The 18,157-nt window shown below is 58.4% G+C and overlaps 1 protein-coding gene across 1 annotated transcript in view; it reads right to left on the bottom strand.

The window, feature by feature from the left end:
• ADGRA2 (adhesion G protein-coupled receptor A2) overlaps positions 1-17,607 on the bottom strand; it is a 32,853-nt gene extending 15,246 nt beyond the window's left edge. Inside the window, exons 1-2 of the mRNA XM_007448321.1 lie at positions 17,006-17,607; positions 4,929-5,000 (exon numbers count right to left, since the gene is read on the bottom strand). Coding sequence (XP_007448383.1) covers positions 4,929-5,000; positions 17,006-17,265 — 332 coding nt within the window. The 5' untranslated portion in view covers positions 17,266-17,607. The remainder of the gene's footprint in view (positions 1-4,928; positions 5,001-17,005) is intronic.
• Positions 17,608-18,157: the final 550 nt, after the last annotated feature.

The following is an 18,157-nucleotide window of genomic DNA, read 5'->3' as shown; positions in this document are numbered from 1 at the left end:
GCCGAGGGGCGGGGGAGAGGGGGGGCCAGAACCCGGCCGCCTTACCCTCGGTCCCGCCCCCAGATTAATGAAAACCACCTGGCGGGTGAGCCGCACGCACCGCCCCCGCCCTCAGGCCCCCGCATCGTTCCCGTGAGCATCTGCGTCTAATGAGTGCCCCAGCACCGCGGCATACCAGCCCCCGGGGCTCATTAATCTCATTAGGCAATGACAAATCATCCTGGGGCTGCTCAGGCTCCCGCCCCGGGCCCTCTCTTCCAGGCGTGCCCAGGCCTCTGGAGGCGTGTGTCCACACAGATCCACAGGCAGGCCTGCACGCCCAGTCCCGGGCTCCCTTGACCTCTCCTGGGGGCTGTCTGCCCTGTGGCCGGCTCGGTCCACGGTCTGGGGGCTTCTCACTGTGACTGGGTCACCCTGGAGTCCAGGAAAGTCTTCAGGTGGCCAGCCCTCTGCTGAATGCGCGGGGAGGATCCGGGCAGAGATGCAAGGGACCCGAGGAATGATCCATTCGCGAGTCCTTTCCGCCCGTAGACTTCATCTACACGACCGCCTGCCTAGGGCTGGGGGCTCTGGACGAATCTAAGCGGTCTGGGGCGGCCGGTGTGACATCTTGCCACTTTCAACTCTTCCGAGGAGAAGGCGACAGCCATTTACTGAGAGGCCGAGGTGTCCCCTGCTCTCTTCCTGGGTGAACTCATCTGCCTCCGTGGCCACCTGTCAGGGAGCCGTGCCTTGCCCCTTGTTCCAGGTGAGAGCCTGAACAGGCACCCAGAAGGTATATGGAGGTGGAATTCAATCCCAGTCTCTTTTCACTCCAGGGTGAAGTCCTGTGCCCTTTCATCGCCTGCCCCTTCACTCCAAAAGCCTTTCCTCTGGCTAGTCCGCTGAGGGAGGCGGGACACAAAGGAGGGCTCAGAGACAGGGCCGCACACACCTCTGGGCCCTTCTGCACACTCCTGGGCTGGCCTTGAACTCTGCTGGACTGTTTCAGATTCTCCAGTTCAGCCTGCCTGGCTGATAAAGGTGTGTACCTCACCCCCCAGTTCTCTGGAGCGCGGGTCCTCCCGTGGGATCATCTCAGTCACATTCCCTCTCAGGGCCCTCTCTGTGTCCCCTTCCTGGCCTCGGGGCCCTGCACTGCACAACAGGGGACCCCCCCCCACTTACACCCCACCTGTTTGCAGAGGCCAGAGGGGTGCTCAGCAGGGCGGGCAATGCCGGCACTTTCTGGAGCAGCCCACATCTACTCAGTTATCAGACAGGCCGCTAACTCCCATGGGACTTGCTGCATGGACTGTGGGATGTGAAGCTGCCACAGGCTCAGCCGCCCCAGCCTGCACGGCTGAGTCTAAGAGGACAGAGAGATCAGTGTTTCCTGGCACCAACTGCACGCCAAGCCACGGCGTCTCGTTTGCAATGAATAGGCCCACAGTGCAGGGGTCATCTGGTCCACTGGTTCCCAACCCCAATGAGCATGAGAATTGCCCGCATACCTTGTAAACAATTCCCAGGCCCCTGCTGACCTGATGAATTAGCATCTTCAGGACCAGGGCCCAGGACCTCTCCTTACCTCTGGGGTAGTGGGTAGTGACTGTGATGATTAGTTTTATGTGTCAGAGTATAGCCCTCGGTGACTTAATCAATCACTAATCTAGGTGCTGCTGCGGAGGTATCTTGTAGATGGGGTTACCGTCTACAGTCAGTTGACTTTAAATAAAGGAGACGACTTTAAATAAAGGAGACATGGGTGGGCCTCACCCAATCAGTTGAAGGCCCGGAGAGCAAAACCTGAGGTTTCCCAGAGAAGTTCTGCCTTCAGACTGCAGCATCAGTTCCTGCCTGACTCTCCAGCCTGCTGGCTGGTCCTACAGATTTTGGATTTGCCAGTCCCCACAATCACATGAGCCATTTCCTTAAAATAAATTTCGTTATAAAGAAATAATTTCTTGGAACTCCCTGGTGGTCCAGTGGTTAGGATTCAGCACTTTCACTGCCATGGCCCGGGTTTGATCCCTAGTCGGGGAACTAAGATCCCGCAAGCCGCTTGATGAGGCCAATAATAATAATAATAATAATAAAGAAAGAATTTCTTTGTATATTTATATAAGGACACAGCCACATACATCTCCTATTGGTTCTGTCTCTCTGGAGAAGCTTGACTGATACACTGGTGACCAGCCAGGCTGGAGACCCTGGGCTCCTCCAGCCCCTGCACTGCCTCTCCATCCCAGGGAAGCGAGGCCAGGATGCTGAACCCAGCACCCCTCTGCCCAGAAGCCTCCCCTCCTCTGAAAGCCCGGCTGTGTCACTGGGCTTTTTGATCTTTTCCTTCTCCTGCAGCTCTGTGGGTATTACACACACCCAAGGATCATAGAGTTTTAAATCCAGAGTGCACTTTACAAACTGCCCTGTCCCCCCACTTTTATTTTGGTCTTAGTTGCCCCGCCAGGGGTCGAACCTGTGCCCCCTGCAAGGGAAGCGTGGAGTCCTAACCATTGGACCGCCAGGGACTCCCCCCCCCCACTTTTAACAGATGAGGAAACTGAGGCCCCAAAGGGAGGCATCCCTCTGACCCCACCTCCCACCACTCCCCAGTCACGCTGCCCTTCTGCACCTCAAGCTCACCAGACAGGCTGGGCCCCAGGGCCTCCCCCGCTGCTCCTGCCTCTGCCTCTAGACAACTACCTGCCCTCCCTCCCTAGGGCTAGGGCTCCATCACCTCCAGCGAGGCCTTAACCTCATTACATAAAATAGCGGCCCCCATTCCAGTGCTTTCTGCCCCCCTTCCCCTGCTGCTTTGTTCTCCTCTGCAGTGTTTATGGGCTCCTGACGTATTATACATTTCTTTGCTATGTTCTGGGTCCCATCAGCGGCAGGTAAGTTCCCCAGGGCAGGCACCTGGCCTACCGCGTTCACTCTGGATGCCCAGCACGCAGCCTGGCACACGGAGGGGGCTCAAGAAACATCTCGAGAGTGAATGACTAGATGATTCCTAACAGGGCAGGGGCTCCAACTCAAGACCTAGAATTCTCACTCTAGTGCCCTTTCTCCGCTCTCAGCATAGGTCATTATTCCCGTCTCCTCTCCCACTTTGCTCTGCTTGCCTCCCGTGGTTTGAGTGCACCTGCAGGGTGGTGATCTGGCTCCCGGTGCCGTGGGGAGGGGTCCAGTTGGGTAGGCTTGCATGGGGGGAAGGAGAAGCCCATCGTCTCATCTTCACCAGAAAATCTACCCTCGTGAGATTGAAGGACCACCCAGCAGACCCAGCAGATTTTTGGCGGATGAGGCGAGAGGGTAAAGATGGGAAGATATCCCAGAGGCCTCAGGAGGCTCTGGGCAGCTCTCGCTTGTGCCAAGGAGAACAGAGACGGATGCTGGGCGGTGACTGGCCCTGGTTTGGCCGGGCCAAAGGACTGCGGGCAGCTGCGGTTAGTTTTTCTCCAAAAGATCCCAGGAGGGAGCGTCTGCTTTCTGGCAATTCAGCCCTCTAAGACCAAGTCTGGGCTGAGACAGCTCCTGAGTGCTTAGCTGCTCCAGGAGGAGAATGTTGGTGCCTAATGAGTCTTCTAAATATCAGCTTGGGGGCAGCCCTTCCTCCCTTTCGGAGCAGAGTCAGCGGGACCTGGTCACAGCTGTCTGCGCGCACCGTGGCTAACATCCCGGGAGCCCCCCCACCCCCAACATGCCCTGATCCCACAGAACGTGCTCCACCTTTCCACGCCAAACATGGCCGTGTCCCTTTCCACCCGCCCCCAACCCAGTCAGGCCACCAAGCTTTCCGCACAGGCGGCTTGGGGGAGAGCCTTGCCCTTCCCTTGTGAAGTGGGTGTAATAGAGACGACCTCGTAAGTTGTTGTCCTGGTTAAAGATCTACACTCCATCATGTCGGTACTGCATCTCTATTACCCTTGAACTTTCTAGCCTTCGCTGATCCTTCCTTTGGACTTTACAGAAACCCCGATCTACTTTATTCCTATATATATGGCAAGGTCTCTGGTCTCACTAGACTGTGATCCCTTTGGCTGTTTGAGAGCAGGCACCTGCCTTATTCGTTCGTATCCCCCAATGCTCTGATCCAAGCCCTTCAGGCAAAACGGTACTAGAGGGGGCAGGACCCTGTTGGAGGCCTTGGGAACGCCCAGCAGGTGGGAGCAGAGCTAGGAGACAGGGGCTTGGACGTGAGGGAGATGGCAAGGATCCGGCTCCAGGAGGGATCGGAGGCCCAGGGGTCCCGTGGAGGAGACAGGACCCAAAGCTGTTGTACAGGCTGTGGATCGGGAGTTGCCAACTGAACGGGGAATCGAGAGAGGGGTTGACTCAACCCCCTCCTTTGGCACGGACTTGCCCGTGACCGAGGCAGGTCCCCAATTCTGGGAAGGAGCTTCTCTCGGGCTAGCAGGGCCCTTGCCGTCCGTCCACAGGGCAGCGGAGGATGCTGTTGCTGTTGCAGCTGTAATCCAGGGCAGTGGGGATGGAGGGAGGCGGAGAAGTGGATGTGACCCACTGTCCCCACCCCTCAGCCCAGGGCTCTGGCCCCTTGGAGCTTTGTTTGTCGACTGTGTTTAGGGAAGGAGGAAAGAGGCCTCAGTCATACTAAATGCTCCTTCTGCCCTTTATGCTGGGCCCCCAGCTGGGACGGGGAGGCAGCTTCTGGACAGTTAAGGGGCTCAGCCCTCATAGCTAATTGCTCATTAAAGAGTGTTAATGAGATTCCCACAGCCCCATCCCTGCCTGGACCAGCTCCGTGTCCCCACTTCTCTGTGCTGTGGCTGGTGAGGGAACTGGTCTCTCTCTCCCGGACCAGTTCCTCCGTCCTCCACTTGGTGGTCGAGTCCGACCGTGGGCGCTGCTGGGCCAGCAGGTCCCGGGCCCCTCAGCAGCCGGGATTCCTCACCCTCCCTGGCCCGACCGCTTCCCTGAGCACTTACAGTTTCTCCAGCAGCGGCAGTCCCAGGAAGGAGCCGTTCCGGAGCCCCGTGATCTTGTTGTTACTCAAGAGCCTGGAGGACAGGGGAGAACACAGAGGGGAGAGTGTTGCCTTCTGTGTAAGCGGCGCCCCCTGAAGCTGGGCAAGGAGCAGCCCCACCCTGGGCTCCGGGAGACCACGGGGAGGGGCCAGCGAATGGTTCGGGCAGACTGGTCAGCCCACTGAACGCCAGGTCAGACGTGTCACCTGCCCTGGGTCTCCCCACAGCCTGGATCTGACTTAGGCTCTGTACGCAGGTGAGCTGAGCAGGTGTGAAGTTGTGATGACCCGTTGTCACCTTGGAAGCACAGGGCTGAGCCCATGGCACCCCCTTTCTGCCCCCCACAGCTCTGTCTCGCTCAAGCCATTGGCCCAGTAATCTGAGGACAGTGCTGGGGAGGATGGTCTGGCAGGTAGGAGAGGAAGTCAGGCAGGTGCGAGGACCTGCCCTTCCTCGGGGTCTCCATCACTCCGGGAGCTGAGGACCTCACCAGAAGGGGACCCCTCCCTCCCCTCAAAGGTCCCCAACTCAGAGGGCTGGAGTGCCCAAGCGTCCCCAAGCCTGTCTATAGCCTTGACCGGAAACTGATGGAGTCCTCGGCCCCGGGGGAGCCCAGGCCTCAGCCTCTGCCTCTGCCCACTCAGAGTCTTGTTTATTTACTCGTTTGTATTTGTGGAAGCAGAAAGGGGCCCCAAGCTCCTGACCCAACCCACTCTGCCCACCCACTCAGCCTTTCTCTGTCAGGCTCCCTGCTGGGAGGAGAGAGTTCCAGGCCAGCCAGAGGGCTCATCCCTTGAGTTAATTGCTTATTAAAAAGCTTTAATGAGCCTCTCAGCTCCAGCTCTTGCCTGCCCTGCGCTGAGGCAAAGGTTTTCCCATCTTTGCTCTGAATGGTGGAGAACGGACCTGGGAAGGCCAGAGGTGCAGGCCTTGGGCCTCCCCTCCAGTGAGCAGCCTCTGGGCTGGATAGTAAGGGAAAGGGCAGGGGGCGGGAGCAGGGCCCGGGAGGGGCTGTCAGAGCTCTGCCCCAAAGCTTAATGGAAGTGGGTGGGTGCACAAACCAGACTGGCAGTGAGAGGACCCCAGACATCCATGCTACACCACGTTCAAGGGCACATGGAAAACAGACCACGGCCGGGACGGAGGCAAGGGTGGAAGGGGGCTTTGTGGGTCAATGGGAAGATGTGGACACCTCATCTCCTTCCTCCCTTCTCCCCTCTCCAGAGAGGCCCCTCCTCCCCTTTGGGTCCCCCCCCTCACTGTCCTTCCAATTGTGACATTTCCCAGCAAGGTCTCAAGGGTGACTGTGTGGAGGGTTTCAAGGGAGTGCTGGGTTTTCAAAGTGCTACACACACACACACGTGCACACACGTGCGCGCACACACACACACACATTGTCTTGATATTTCAAAAAGCACATCACAGTAGTCATCATATGAATAATTAGAACATTCTCAAACCCCTTTATTCTCATTTTATGGGTTAGGATAGTTTTATTTCACGTTACCTGTGGTGGCCAATTATAAATAATCTTGTCAGTTCTTAGGGCCTCGAATGGTCTCATTCAGGCCCTGGTGGGGCTGCAGTGGCGCCCTGGGTGGGGACAGGCTCTTGATGGTGTGAGTTTTAAATGGGAGCCCATCCATCCCACCTCATCTGTTGCTCATTCCCTCATACACCCTCAGAGCCTGAGGTTCAGGGGTTGCATTAAATGTTGGAGAAGGCGAGAGGACCCCTCAGTATCCTTAGTAATGTTGGGAGGGGTCCTGAAATGTCAGGAAGAGTGGCGAGAAAGGGCATCTGTTTTAGCCTCCCCGAACCCCAAGGGTCTCTCGCAGGGACTGCCCCTCCCTGGGTCTTGGGGAGGGAGAAGGATGGGGATGCTGATGCGGGGGGCACAGCGGGGAGGTAGGGGGTATGGAAGGTTAGAGGGACAGGGGGAGCCAGGTTATCACAGCCCCGTGCACAAAGGGGGAAGCCTGAGAACATTCCCAAACTTGAGTGGAGTATGGACCTGTTAAAGGGAGGGGAAATGTATCTTATTTCCTGCAAATATGTCTGAGGATCCCAGTTTGAGAAACACTGACTTTAGAAATGAAAATCTTACACTATGAAAATACCTTCTATTAAAACATTATGTCAAAATTATAGGCAAAGGGGCTTCCCTGGTGGTGAAGTGGTTGAGAATCCGCCTGCCAATACAGGGTACATGGGTTTAAGCCCTGGTCCGGGAAGATCCCACATGCCGCGGAGCAACTAAGCCCGTGCGCCACAACTACTGAGCCTGCGCTCCAGAGCCCGCGAGCCACAACTACTGAGCCTGTGCGCCACAACTACTGAAGCCCGCGCGCCTAGAGCCAGTGCTCCGCAACAAGAGAAGCCACCGCGATGAGAAGCCTGTGCACTGCGACGAAGAGTAGCTCCTGTTCACCACAACTAGAGAAAGCCCATGCGCAGCAATGAAGACCCAACGCAGCCAAAAATAAACAAATGAAATAAATAGAAATTAAAAAAAAATTATGGGCAAAAAATGTTTTGCTCAAAGATCATTGAACTGAAAACAGAAAATTAAACAAATTCTCCAACTCCCAAATCCCCGATATTAAAACCCGGGATCCTAATTGGAGAACCCTATCCAGACAAGTCTAGTGGTAGTGTTGGGGGTATAGGTACCCCACATTCTCCAGACTCTTTGTCCTTTAACCCTTGAACCCCTTTCACATACCCCAAATTTAACCCAGAACTGGCCAACAGAAGTACAATGCCAGCTGCATACGTAATTTAGAATGTTCTAGCAGTCACATTGTTTAAAAGTTAAAAATTAATCTTAATAATATACTTTATTTACCCCAATGTGCCCAAAATGTTATCATTTCAACACATAATTAATATATTATTATATATTATAAATATACATATATTATAAATTATATAAATAACAAAAATTATTAATGACATATTTTCCCTTTTTTGGTACTAAGTCTCGGAATCTGGTGTGGATTCTCCTCTTCCAGCACAATTTACTTAACTCAGACCAGCCACATCACAAGTACTCAGGGCCACATGGGGCTGGTGGCTTTAAGTCTTATCCCTGATTTAGTCTCCTTGTAGCCAGCACCTCCCCAGGAGGAAGTCTGGGCTGCTGGGGGGATACTCAGGTGGCCCGGGGTGGGGTGTGTGTGTGTGGCCTGGGAACAGAGCAAAGGATTGGGACCAGCCCCCAAGGCAGGTGAGGACAAGCCTCTGGTCCAGAGCAGCTCATCTCCTGGCTGCCACCCCAAGGCCCGTGTTCTCTGAGGCAGCCTCTGTTGGGCTGGGGAGCAGAGGGTACAGCAGGGTGACGTTGGGGTCAGCTGCTGCCCGTGCTGCAGGCTCGGCCAGCCCAGTGTAAACTCCATGGCGGGCACCAGGCTGTGCTGCTCCCGTCTCCTCCAATGGGCCCCTTCTTGCCGCGTCTCCAGCTCTTGGACAGACTTCAGCAGGTATCGGTATGCTTTAGTCCCCAGATACCCAGAAATGGATCTTTTGGTCTTAACAATCTAGATCGGGCTGAGGACATTTTACTTCAGACCTAGACTAGATCAGGGGGAGAATGGCCTCAATTATGCTGGTAGGTTCAGTCCTCTGGAGGTGAGGGCAGGGATTTGGGAGAGTGTTTGGGGCAGGTAGGAAGCTGGCAGTTATGGGGCTGCTAATGGGGTAGATGAAACACACACACACACACACACACACACACACACACACACACACACACACACACTCATCCAATAGGAAGAAAAATGTTCCCCCCACGCTAGGCTCTCATGGGAGGAAAACAGGCAGGGCAGCCCCATGCTTCTGTCCAGAGTCGCAGACACAACGCCAGTTTCTGCCCCCTCCTAATCGCCTCCTAACCCCGCCCAGAGAGCCTCAGCCCCACCGGCCTCCCCCCAGCACCAGCACAGGGCGCCTGCCAGGTGGGTTTGCTTCCCAGCCATGCCTCCCATCCCTCAGACCCCAGGCCCGCCCAACCCAGCATCCTTGGCTTCTCCCTCCCTCCCGCGTCTACCACCCAACATCACATTTTCACAGGAAGCGGGGCCAGTCCCTGGGGGCCCCTGTTCTCTACCCCAGAATCTGAAATCTGGCCAAGGAGAGGGGGCACACTGAGTCCATTCCAGAACTCTCTCCCGGCTCGGGTCCTATTTTAGGGAAGAGCAGCAAGCAGTTACCACTAATGAGGCTGGAGGCCACGGGAGCGAGTGGCTGGCGTCTGCAGAGGCCCTGTGGCCTCTGGGCAGCCGCAAACGCTCGCCAGATCCCAGTGCGACATCAAAGATGACCCTATAGGGGTCACGTGGGCACCGCCCCGTTGGGCACAGGGCCAGCACCTGCCTGAACAAAAGGGTTCTCACATGTGCGGGGAGAGTCATACATGTCAGTCCCTCACCGACCCCCCAGTCCACCCCAGCACAGAGATGCAAGGACCACAGGCCTGGACACTATGTCCCTGTGCTCTCCAGGAATTCTGAGCCTGGAATTTAGGCCACTGCCAAGGCCCTCTGGGCTGTGAGGGGCCCGTCTCCAACACATGCTGCTGGCACCTCGGCAGTGTCTTCGGGAGACCATCAGTGAGGGGAGGATGGTGGTCTGCTTGCTAACACCCAAAGGGCCTCAGGCCCATTACCAGCTGCACCATCAAGGTGAAACTGTACTCCCAGCCCCGCCCGCAGGCACAGTACCCAGGGCCTTGGAGCATTTCCAGGGCCCACAAGGGCAACTGAAACCTAAAAAGAAAAAAAAACGCCACTGAAATATAAATGCTACAAACATAAATTAATGAAGGCTTAGCTATAGAACTACCAAATGTCATGTTATGCCGATTAGCAATAACTGTTCTGCTTCATAAAGGTTGTGGACGCAGTTTAGCCTGACTGATAGGACAGTAGGACCTCCAAACAGGAGACTACCTCTGGTCCACAGGCCCTGCTCTGACACACACCTCAGGCTAAAGGTTGCCCTTCATGTGTACCGAGCCTGACTGCAGGGGACATAGTTGCTGGAGAGGACACACAGCACCTCCACACCTCCTGCCATCCCTCCCTTGGCTGGAAGCCTGTCCGTCAGCCTCCCTCTGGTTAGGAGGGCACCCATGTGGGACATCTTTTCCCCAGACTTTAGACAGCCATGTCCTGAGACAGCCTCTGACCTCAGCCTTGAAGACGGGCTGTCCAGGCAGGGCCTGAGGTCAAGGTCAAGGGGGAAAACTATTTTGCAACGGCTCCTACACATGGGCCTTCCTTCGGTCCTTTTCTCTGCAAGGTCACGGCGTCCTGGTGGTCACTAGGCAGAAACCAAGAAATTGGGGCAGGAATGGGAAGGACTAAGCTACTGGTGTTCATGGTGGGTGGTCGGTGTGGCTTGGTGGGGATTTGGGGGCCCCCAGCACTGGAATTGATTCTGCTTTAATCGTTCACCCTCGGCATCCATTCATTTGGTCTTCAATCCTATGTGAACACCTACTGTGTGCTCGACCTTGTGGAATACATCAGTACTACAAACACAAATGAGACCTGGTGTTTGCCGTCGCCGTCTCCCACTCGTGGAAGGTGAAGGGAGATGTGTCGCGTTGGGTGGGCTGTTTGCGGGCATGTGTCCCCGGGGGTTGAAGAAGCTGGGAAATTACTCCCAAATCCACCTGAAGCACTTCCTGCACCCACAGCCTAAAATCTCACCACTGGGGAGCCAAGCTTTTAGGTGAAGAAAGTAGGTTTCTTTAAACATACAAATAAACTTGAAAGGATCTGTCTGTCATCAGTCATTTACACCTAAGTATAAATTAGTCCTTTAATCCTTCCAGCCCAGAGGTTTTCCTTGGGATCTTGGAGGCCCTGCTCCTGTCCTGCTTTGTGAGCCCGTATCCAGTCTCCATGGTGAGACTGCAAGGTCCCTGAGGTCCAAGGCCAGCTCTCTCACCTCACAACAGGCACTGGCGGAATGGGTGGGTGGCTGTCTGAAGGGGCAGAGCTCCAGAGAAGGTGGGGTTGGTCCAGGAACTACGCTTTTCCCAAGTCGGGAGGCATTTTTTCCTGCCTCCACTTCCCACCAAATCCTCTGTGAAGTGATTTTGTACTTAGTGGTCCGTAAGTACACATGTATCGTTGTGGGTGGCGCCCCTTTCCCTGGCTCACTATCCACGTGGGGGAAGCGGATTGGTTATGTCCCTGCCCTGTCCCCAGGGAGGACAGCTCTGATCGGTCAGTGTGGGGCCGGGCTGACCCGGAGCCGGAGCCCTCGGGTCTGGCTAGGAGCTGTGTGACCTTGCGCAAGTCAGCCCCTCTCTGGGGATTTTCTTCTCTGTAAAAGAAGGGTCTGGACCGAAGATTCCCACTCCGTACGTTTGATGGCTTTTCCCATCCTGGATGCCGAGTCTCCTGAAGTCTAGAGTTTCTGCTCCAACACACAGTTCCCAGCAGGCAAAGCGTCCTGGGGGAGGGGGGGCCGGGAGAGGACACAGGGAGGAGGGAGCTTCGACCTCCCCTTCGCTTTCCAGCTGGGAGACGTCTGGCCCCTCAAGCTCACGCTGGAACTCCCTCCTGGGCCGCCCTCTGCAGCCAGTTCCCTGCCACTCCGTGACAGATTGGTCCCCTGCCCCTCACCTGGTCCCATCCATTTTACACACCCTTTGCTCCCCCAGCCCGGCTCCCCGAGCCCGCCTCTCCCCACTCCCAGGGCTGGGAAAGCTGGGTCCTGGGAGGCTGCCGCGTTAGCTACACTCCACAGTGTCTCTGCTCTCCCACCCCCATCACCCAGTTCTAAAAGCAAAGGAATGTTCTGGAGTTTGGGAAGGATGGGGGCCCCCCGGAGGAGGGAGGAAGGGGAGGAGGCAGCTTTGTCCTGTCAGTGTCTGAGCTCTAAATAGAACGGAGCGGCTGGGCTGGGGGAATGAAAATAAACAGCCCCTCTGAACAGCCCCTTCCTAGCAGTTGACCGGATTTTCCTTCTGGTTCCTCAGCCCAGGGCCATTTCCCTCCTCTCCCCTCCCCTCTTCTCTGTCTGGTCCCACGGGGGCGAAGGCTCTACCTCAGGGTGATGGGGGAATGAGGGGTCCCGGTCCAGGCTGCGTGGCACGGGGTAACTCACCTCCCCTCTCTGGGTTTTGGCGAGCAGAGCTCACTGAATGGAAGGGCAGAGATCAACTCAGAGGTGGCTGGAACTCTTTCTCCTTCAGGAAAGAGTTCTTATCCCAATGACTCCCATGTGACATAAACTTAGGAACCCTCGCTCCCTTTAAAAACATGACCCCAAATTTAAGGGTCAATTTACGGTGAGGTTCAAATTACACCGGTTTGCCCGTGCCTTTGGGGGAAATTCGCAGACTCGCCAGGACTAGGGATTGCATCCCTCCCAACCCTAACCCAGAGGGGTGATCACAGTAGGCGGCAGGAAGGGACTTCCTTAGGGGTCTGGAGTGGCTGGGTTCTTGCATGGGTTCTGAAAAATTCAGGCCAAATAACCCATTCTGGGTCCTGGTCCCACTGGGGGCCTGAATTATAGGTCCAGTCTCTCTGGTGCAAGAAGGACTCAACCAGTGAAGCATGGAGGGCTCTGCTCTCCACCTGGTGCTCTCCTGAGCTGGGACCCTGGGCCCCGACGTCCTGCACAAGGGGCAGCCCTCAGGGCAGGGTTCCTAACACCTCCAGGAAGGGGCTGATGAATCCTGGAACCTGGGCTGGTGGCCTCCAACTCCTCCAGTAGGTAGTCGGGGAGATTCCTTCTGAGTCCCTCCCTTCAGACCAGCGGGGGTCCGGGAGCCCACATGGGGGCGCTGCAGCTGCCCTCCGCCCCCCCCCCCCACCCGACCCCGCACCGTGGGGAGGGTAAGGGAGAGTGTGTTGGAATCTCCAGCCTCTTCCCTCCTTTCCTTCTTTCTCCTCGCTCCCTCCCCCTCCCCCTCCGCTCCGGCACAAAAGCTCTCTGTACACTGCCACTTCCTCTGGCTGCTGTCTTTGAGCCCAGACCTTATGAGAACCATATGGGGGAAAGAGGGTGGAAGGGAAGGGGGTGGGGAGGCCGCGCGGCCCGCCCCTCCAGCCACCATCTCCCTCCGCTCGCGCTCTGTGCAGGCGGTTGGCACACTTTGCCCCAAACTCCCCCTAAGCGGACCCCGGGGGCTGGGATGTGGGGCACTGAGGGGTGGGCCCAGTCCAGAGCTGGAGGTCCAGAGGGACGTCTGTGCTCAAGAACTTCTGGGCCAAGCACGGGGGATGGGGGGGGCGGGGAGGGGCCCCCCCCTCCCGCCCCTCCCCTCCCCCTCCCCCGGGGCTCCCAAAGACCACCAAACTCCCAGCAAAGGTCCCCGGCCTCCGCTAGGCACATCTGTGTGGAAACTGCCCCTTCTCCCCTATGGGGGCAGCCTACGTGGTGGGCAGCTCCCCCAGATGGGAGGCTGAGGGGATGAGGGTTTGCGGGCCCTGGGAGAATCTGGACCGAGGGACCGTCCCATGCCCGCCCCTCTCCCCACCCAGCCTTGGAATGTTCCCAGGTCAAAAGGGCCTGGGTCCTGCTGGGAAGGAACCGGGTTTTTTTTAAAGCAGGCTTTGTGTCCATTGGGTCCCAAGTCCAGCTAGGTGAACAGTGAGTCTCTCACCTGAGAGGAAAACTAAACGAACCCAACCAGCTAATCCTGACGCTGGCGTCAGCTAAGCTGTGTGACTCTTGGCAACACATGGCCCTCTCCCCATCTGGCCTCAGTTTGCTCAGCTGTCAGACGCTGATTTAGGGGCGTCTCTAAGGCCCCTTTCGGCCCAGGGGCCCAGGAATTTATGACACTGCCTGGTATCCTCCAGAGGGCCTGCTCAGATGTCCTGGGAGGTCCTCATAGGAGGTTTCCTTCTAGAGTTATCCATTATCAGTCCTTTACTGGAATTCCTTAGTATCCCCCTCACTCGAACTCCCAGAGCCCAGAACCAGAGGGCAGGCCCATCAGCTGCTGCCAGGGCGGGCGGGGGGTTGGGGTCGTTGACAGTGGTCTGCGTCTCCCTCCTCCAGCCGGGTTCTCCCTGTGCTAAGCCACCTCCACCCCGCTGCCCATGAGACCCTGCCCCTCAGGGAAGGCCCATAAAGGCTCCTGCTCTGGACAGGACGTGCCCACAGCTGCCCTATGCACTGGGCCTTGAGAATGGGGGCTGGGGTGGGGCAGGCGGATCAGGAAGGAAGCCAAGAGTTCAGCTTTCCTGGAAAACCGCGAATGAAAATCCATTAGAGGAAAGAAAAAAAAAAAAAAAAAGCCAAGCGTGGGGAGAGGGGGCCTGCAGTCTACAAAACCAGAGGGCAGAAGCTGAGATAACCGAGTGGAGGTGGAAGGGTTTTCCGTGAGGTGCACAGGGCTGTCGACAGGATTGCCCTCAAGGGCTTGGAGGCTTTCTGAGCAGAGACGGAGGCTCTCTGCAGACAGGCACCTTATCTAGCACTTTCCCTGCCTGAACAGTCAGCCGGGCTTCCCAAAGCAGAGGCCTGACTCTCCCCCTACTCCCCCAGGACCCACGTGGGCAGGGCGGTGTGTGGAGGGGACTGGGAGATGGTGGTCCATTCTGGAGGAAAACAGGGGAGGCGGAGGGAGGGGAAAGCAATAACGCAAAGACTATTGGCCCAAGTCCTGTTGTTTGCACCAGGTGATGGGCAGAAAGGGGAAAGGTGACATTTGGAAAAAGAATAAATAAATAAACGAGGAAGGAGGGGGGGTGTGGGAGAGTGTGAAGGTTTTTGTGCTCATAGCCTCTCTTTGCTGCCAGGCTGGAGCGGCAGAAGCCCCTTCCCAGCCCGTCGTTTCCCTTCCCCTCGAGATGCTTGCTGGGTAGGGGTGGGTTTGCTGGGGGACCTGAGCCCCCAGAAGAGAATCCCTGCGAAGCCTCTGCTGAAGAACTTGCGCTCTTTCTCCTTCAGAAGCCAGCTTGGGGGAGGGGCTGCAGTCAGGATGGGGATTCGGTGGAGCCTGTGGGGGGTGCCTAAGGCTTAGGTCTGTGGCTGCTTTTAGTCACACCCCCGGCTGATGGGCCAGCGGGCTCTCGGGGGTTGCTCCGGCCTGCCCTGCCCTGCCTGTTGTTCCTGCGGAGATGTCCAGCCAGGCTCGGGCGGGGGGTGGAGGGGGCTGTTCTTTTGGAAGGTATCTTAAGCCAGGTAGGTCAGTGGCCTGGGACAAAAGAAGGGTCCTTCCTCTGGGGATGGTTTGGGATGGGAAGGTGAGCTAGCAGTCCTGCTGGCTGCCACCCTGTCCTGTTATATATTCTCGCCAAGAGTTGGCCCCGCTCTCTCCCTGGAGTGGCGTCGATGGGAATTAGCCGTGGCTGGAAAGCATTAGTTACCAAATCATTCTAAAATGTACTGCAAAACCACCTTTTAATGTTTCCCCCCCTTCTTTCTGCCGTCAGTATGTTAGGATTCCCTAACCCCAGCACAGGAGTGTGAGCTCTGCTGCAGGATCCAGGGCACACACGCTCCTCTCAGAACTGAATGACTGTGGCCCAGCGGGGACTCACACAGACACCAGCCCAGCCATCCCACACAGCAGGCATTTTTCTCCTCCAGAACTGAGTGGGCTGGGGAATGCCCAGGCCTGTCTGGACACTTCAACCCCAGTGGACACTCAGAGGGACCTGAATCAGCTGCCACAGCTGCCTTCCCAGGCCATGGCTGTATCCCTGAGCTGCTGGGACGTGGGAGAGAGCAGAGACACGGCTTCCACCCACCCCCCCAACAATGCACACATGCACACACCCACCCCAGCTGGGGAAAATGCAGGCCAGGCGGACAACGTCAGAGGCTGACCAGTCGTGTCCTGTCAGGAAGCGGGCAGCCTCTGAACTCACCCAACCAGAGGCGTTACTGTATTGTTCTGGACACAATCGGATAGACTGTGAGCCAGCTCCAACTCTGGGCAAGGGGCCGTGGGGAAACGTTCGCCGCTGGGGTCAGGAGGACAGGGAAGGGGAAGCGGCTTGGAGGCTGGATCCAGGACAGGAAAGGAAGGGGCTGCCGCCAGGGCCCGACCCTCCAGTCCACAGCGTGCGTGGAGCTCCAAGCACGTGGTCTGCGCAGGAAATCTCTGCGGTGGGGAGGGGTCGCTAGTTCTCCTGCAGTCGCGGGGACTTCGGACCCCCATCGAGGAGGCTTGGGGTCGGGTTGCGGGCGCAACAGGCCGCGGTGGTTGCCAGCAAAGTGAGGGCTTAATAAGGCCCGGGCTTGAGGAGGGAAAGGGTATGACGGAAGGAGGCTGGGAGGCAGCCTCCTTCCCCTCGGCCAGGTTTCTTTCTCCGCACTCTTCGCGAAGAAGTCAGTGGAGAAACAGCCAAAGTTCGTCTTTAAATCCGAGGAGGGGAGGAAGAGGGAGGGCGGCAGGATGCAGAGCAGAGCTCAATTCACAGATGCGCACGGCGGGAGAGGGGTCCTAGTGGGAATCGGGACGCCGGGGTCTCATTCACACCAGAAGTGCCTGCACCCCAAGGACAGACTTTTTCGAGCCCACCCTAGAGACAGGCTGCAAGCGGGGCTGGCAGGCTCCCGGCCCCGATGGGGCGCCCCCAACTGGAGGAGCCAGGCCGGCGGGATGAAGCCGGGAGACTCCTCCAGTGCGGCCAGGGACGCGTCCGCGGTGGTAACGACCACAGCCATCTACTGGGCCGCGGGCGTCGGTCTTCCCTGAGCCTTCGCCCCATCCCACCCGCCGCAGGTCCGCAACACCAGCCCTGGCTAGAAACTCAAGGGGCGTGGGCTTCCCGCCAGCGCGCATTCCCTGTCACCTGTGCAGGTGAGTGGGCGCCCGCGGTGCCTCACTTTGGGGCGCCCCCGCCCCCCAATGCTCCTTCCTCCCTCCACACCCCTGGAGCCCTAATCTTTCCCTTACTTCTCTTCAAGCCTCCCTTTTCGGCTTCTGGACTCGGGCCTGTCCTTGAGTCTGAAGTGGCACATCGACTCTGTCCCCCATTTCCCACCCCTCCCGTCTGGTCTCCTTTCGTCCCCTCGTTGGGGCTCGAGCCGGGCCGGCCAAGTAGTATACTTACAGGGTAACGGTGCTGTTAGGCAGAAGGCCGGGCTCGGGAGGCTCCGGGAGGTCCCCGCCGCCGCACACCACCCTCCTGCGCGCCGGGCTGGGGGCGCCGCCGCTTAGCCCCTTGGGCCGCTCCCCTGAGCACTTGCAGCTGCGGATAGGGACCGGGCAGCCGGGCGCGCCACGGATCTCGGGCGCCAAAAGCAGCAGCCACTGCAGCAGCGGCAGCAGGCGCGCGGGCGCCCACCGCATCCTGCGTCCCGCGGCGCCCATCAGCCCATCGCCCCGCGGGGACCGACAGCGCTGGGGCCCGTCTGCGCGCCGGCCGGAGGGATCCGGGCGTGCGAGAGGCGTGCTCAGCGGGGGCCCGGGGCGCTCGAGGGCGGAGCGGGGGGCCCTGGGCGGAGGCAAGCCCCGGGGTCCCCGCCGCCGCGCCCCGGGGGCATGTCCGGCGAGCGCCCCGGCGGGGAGGACGCGGGCGCGGCTGTCAGCGCAGCGCTGGCGGGCCCCGGCGGCGCGGCCCGACTGTCTGCGTGGTGCTCCCGGGCCGGTTGAGGCCGGGCCGCTCCTCGTCGTCTGCTCGCTCTGCGCGGGGCTGTGACCTAGCGGATCGAGCCGGGCTCCTGCCGCCGCCGCCGCTCCGTGCCATGGATGGAGGCAACTCGGCTAGGCGCCGCTCCCGCCGCCGCCAGCCGCCGCCCGCCCTCCCGAGAGGGCGCCCTCCCCTCTCCAGCTCGTCCGTCCGCGAGGCCCTAGCGCCTCCCGATGCGCAGCCAGGCCGCTGCCCTCCTCGGAGTAAGAGCGGGCCAGCCGGCTGGAGGCCCCGCGTGTCCCCTGCACCCGCCCTCACGCCTCTCTCCCCCCACCCAGGAATCTTCCTCTCCATAACCCACCTCAGACCTCAAGGCCAACCGCCATCACTTTCCACAAAACCCTCCCTCACTCGTGCCGTCCAGCCTGCACCTCCCGATGCTTCTGGGGCTTTCATTGACCCGTGGGCTTGGCCAGAGATGCCCATGTTTTGTATTGAACTTCATTCACCGCTCTGAGGCTGCTGAGACTTGGCTTCCCTTGACCCCCTGACCTGATGGGCCAGTCTGGAAGCCGGGGCTCACTCTCACAGCCCTGCTCCAGCCCCTGCAGGAGACAAGGCGGAGGCTAAGGA

Source organism: Lipotes vexillifer, unplaced genomic scaffold (assembly GCF_000442215.2).
Source record: "Lipotes vexillifer unplaced genomic scaffold, Lipotes_vexillifer_v1.1 scaffold1166, whole genome shotgun sequence".
Taxonomy (NCBI): Eukaryota; Metazoa; Chordata; class Mammalia; order Artiodactyla; family Lipotidae; genus Lipotes; species Lipotes vexillifer.
This window is presented reverse-complemented; position numbering and strand designations above follow the sequence as displayed.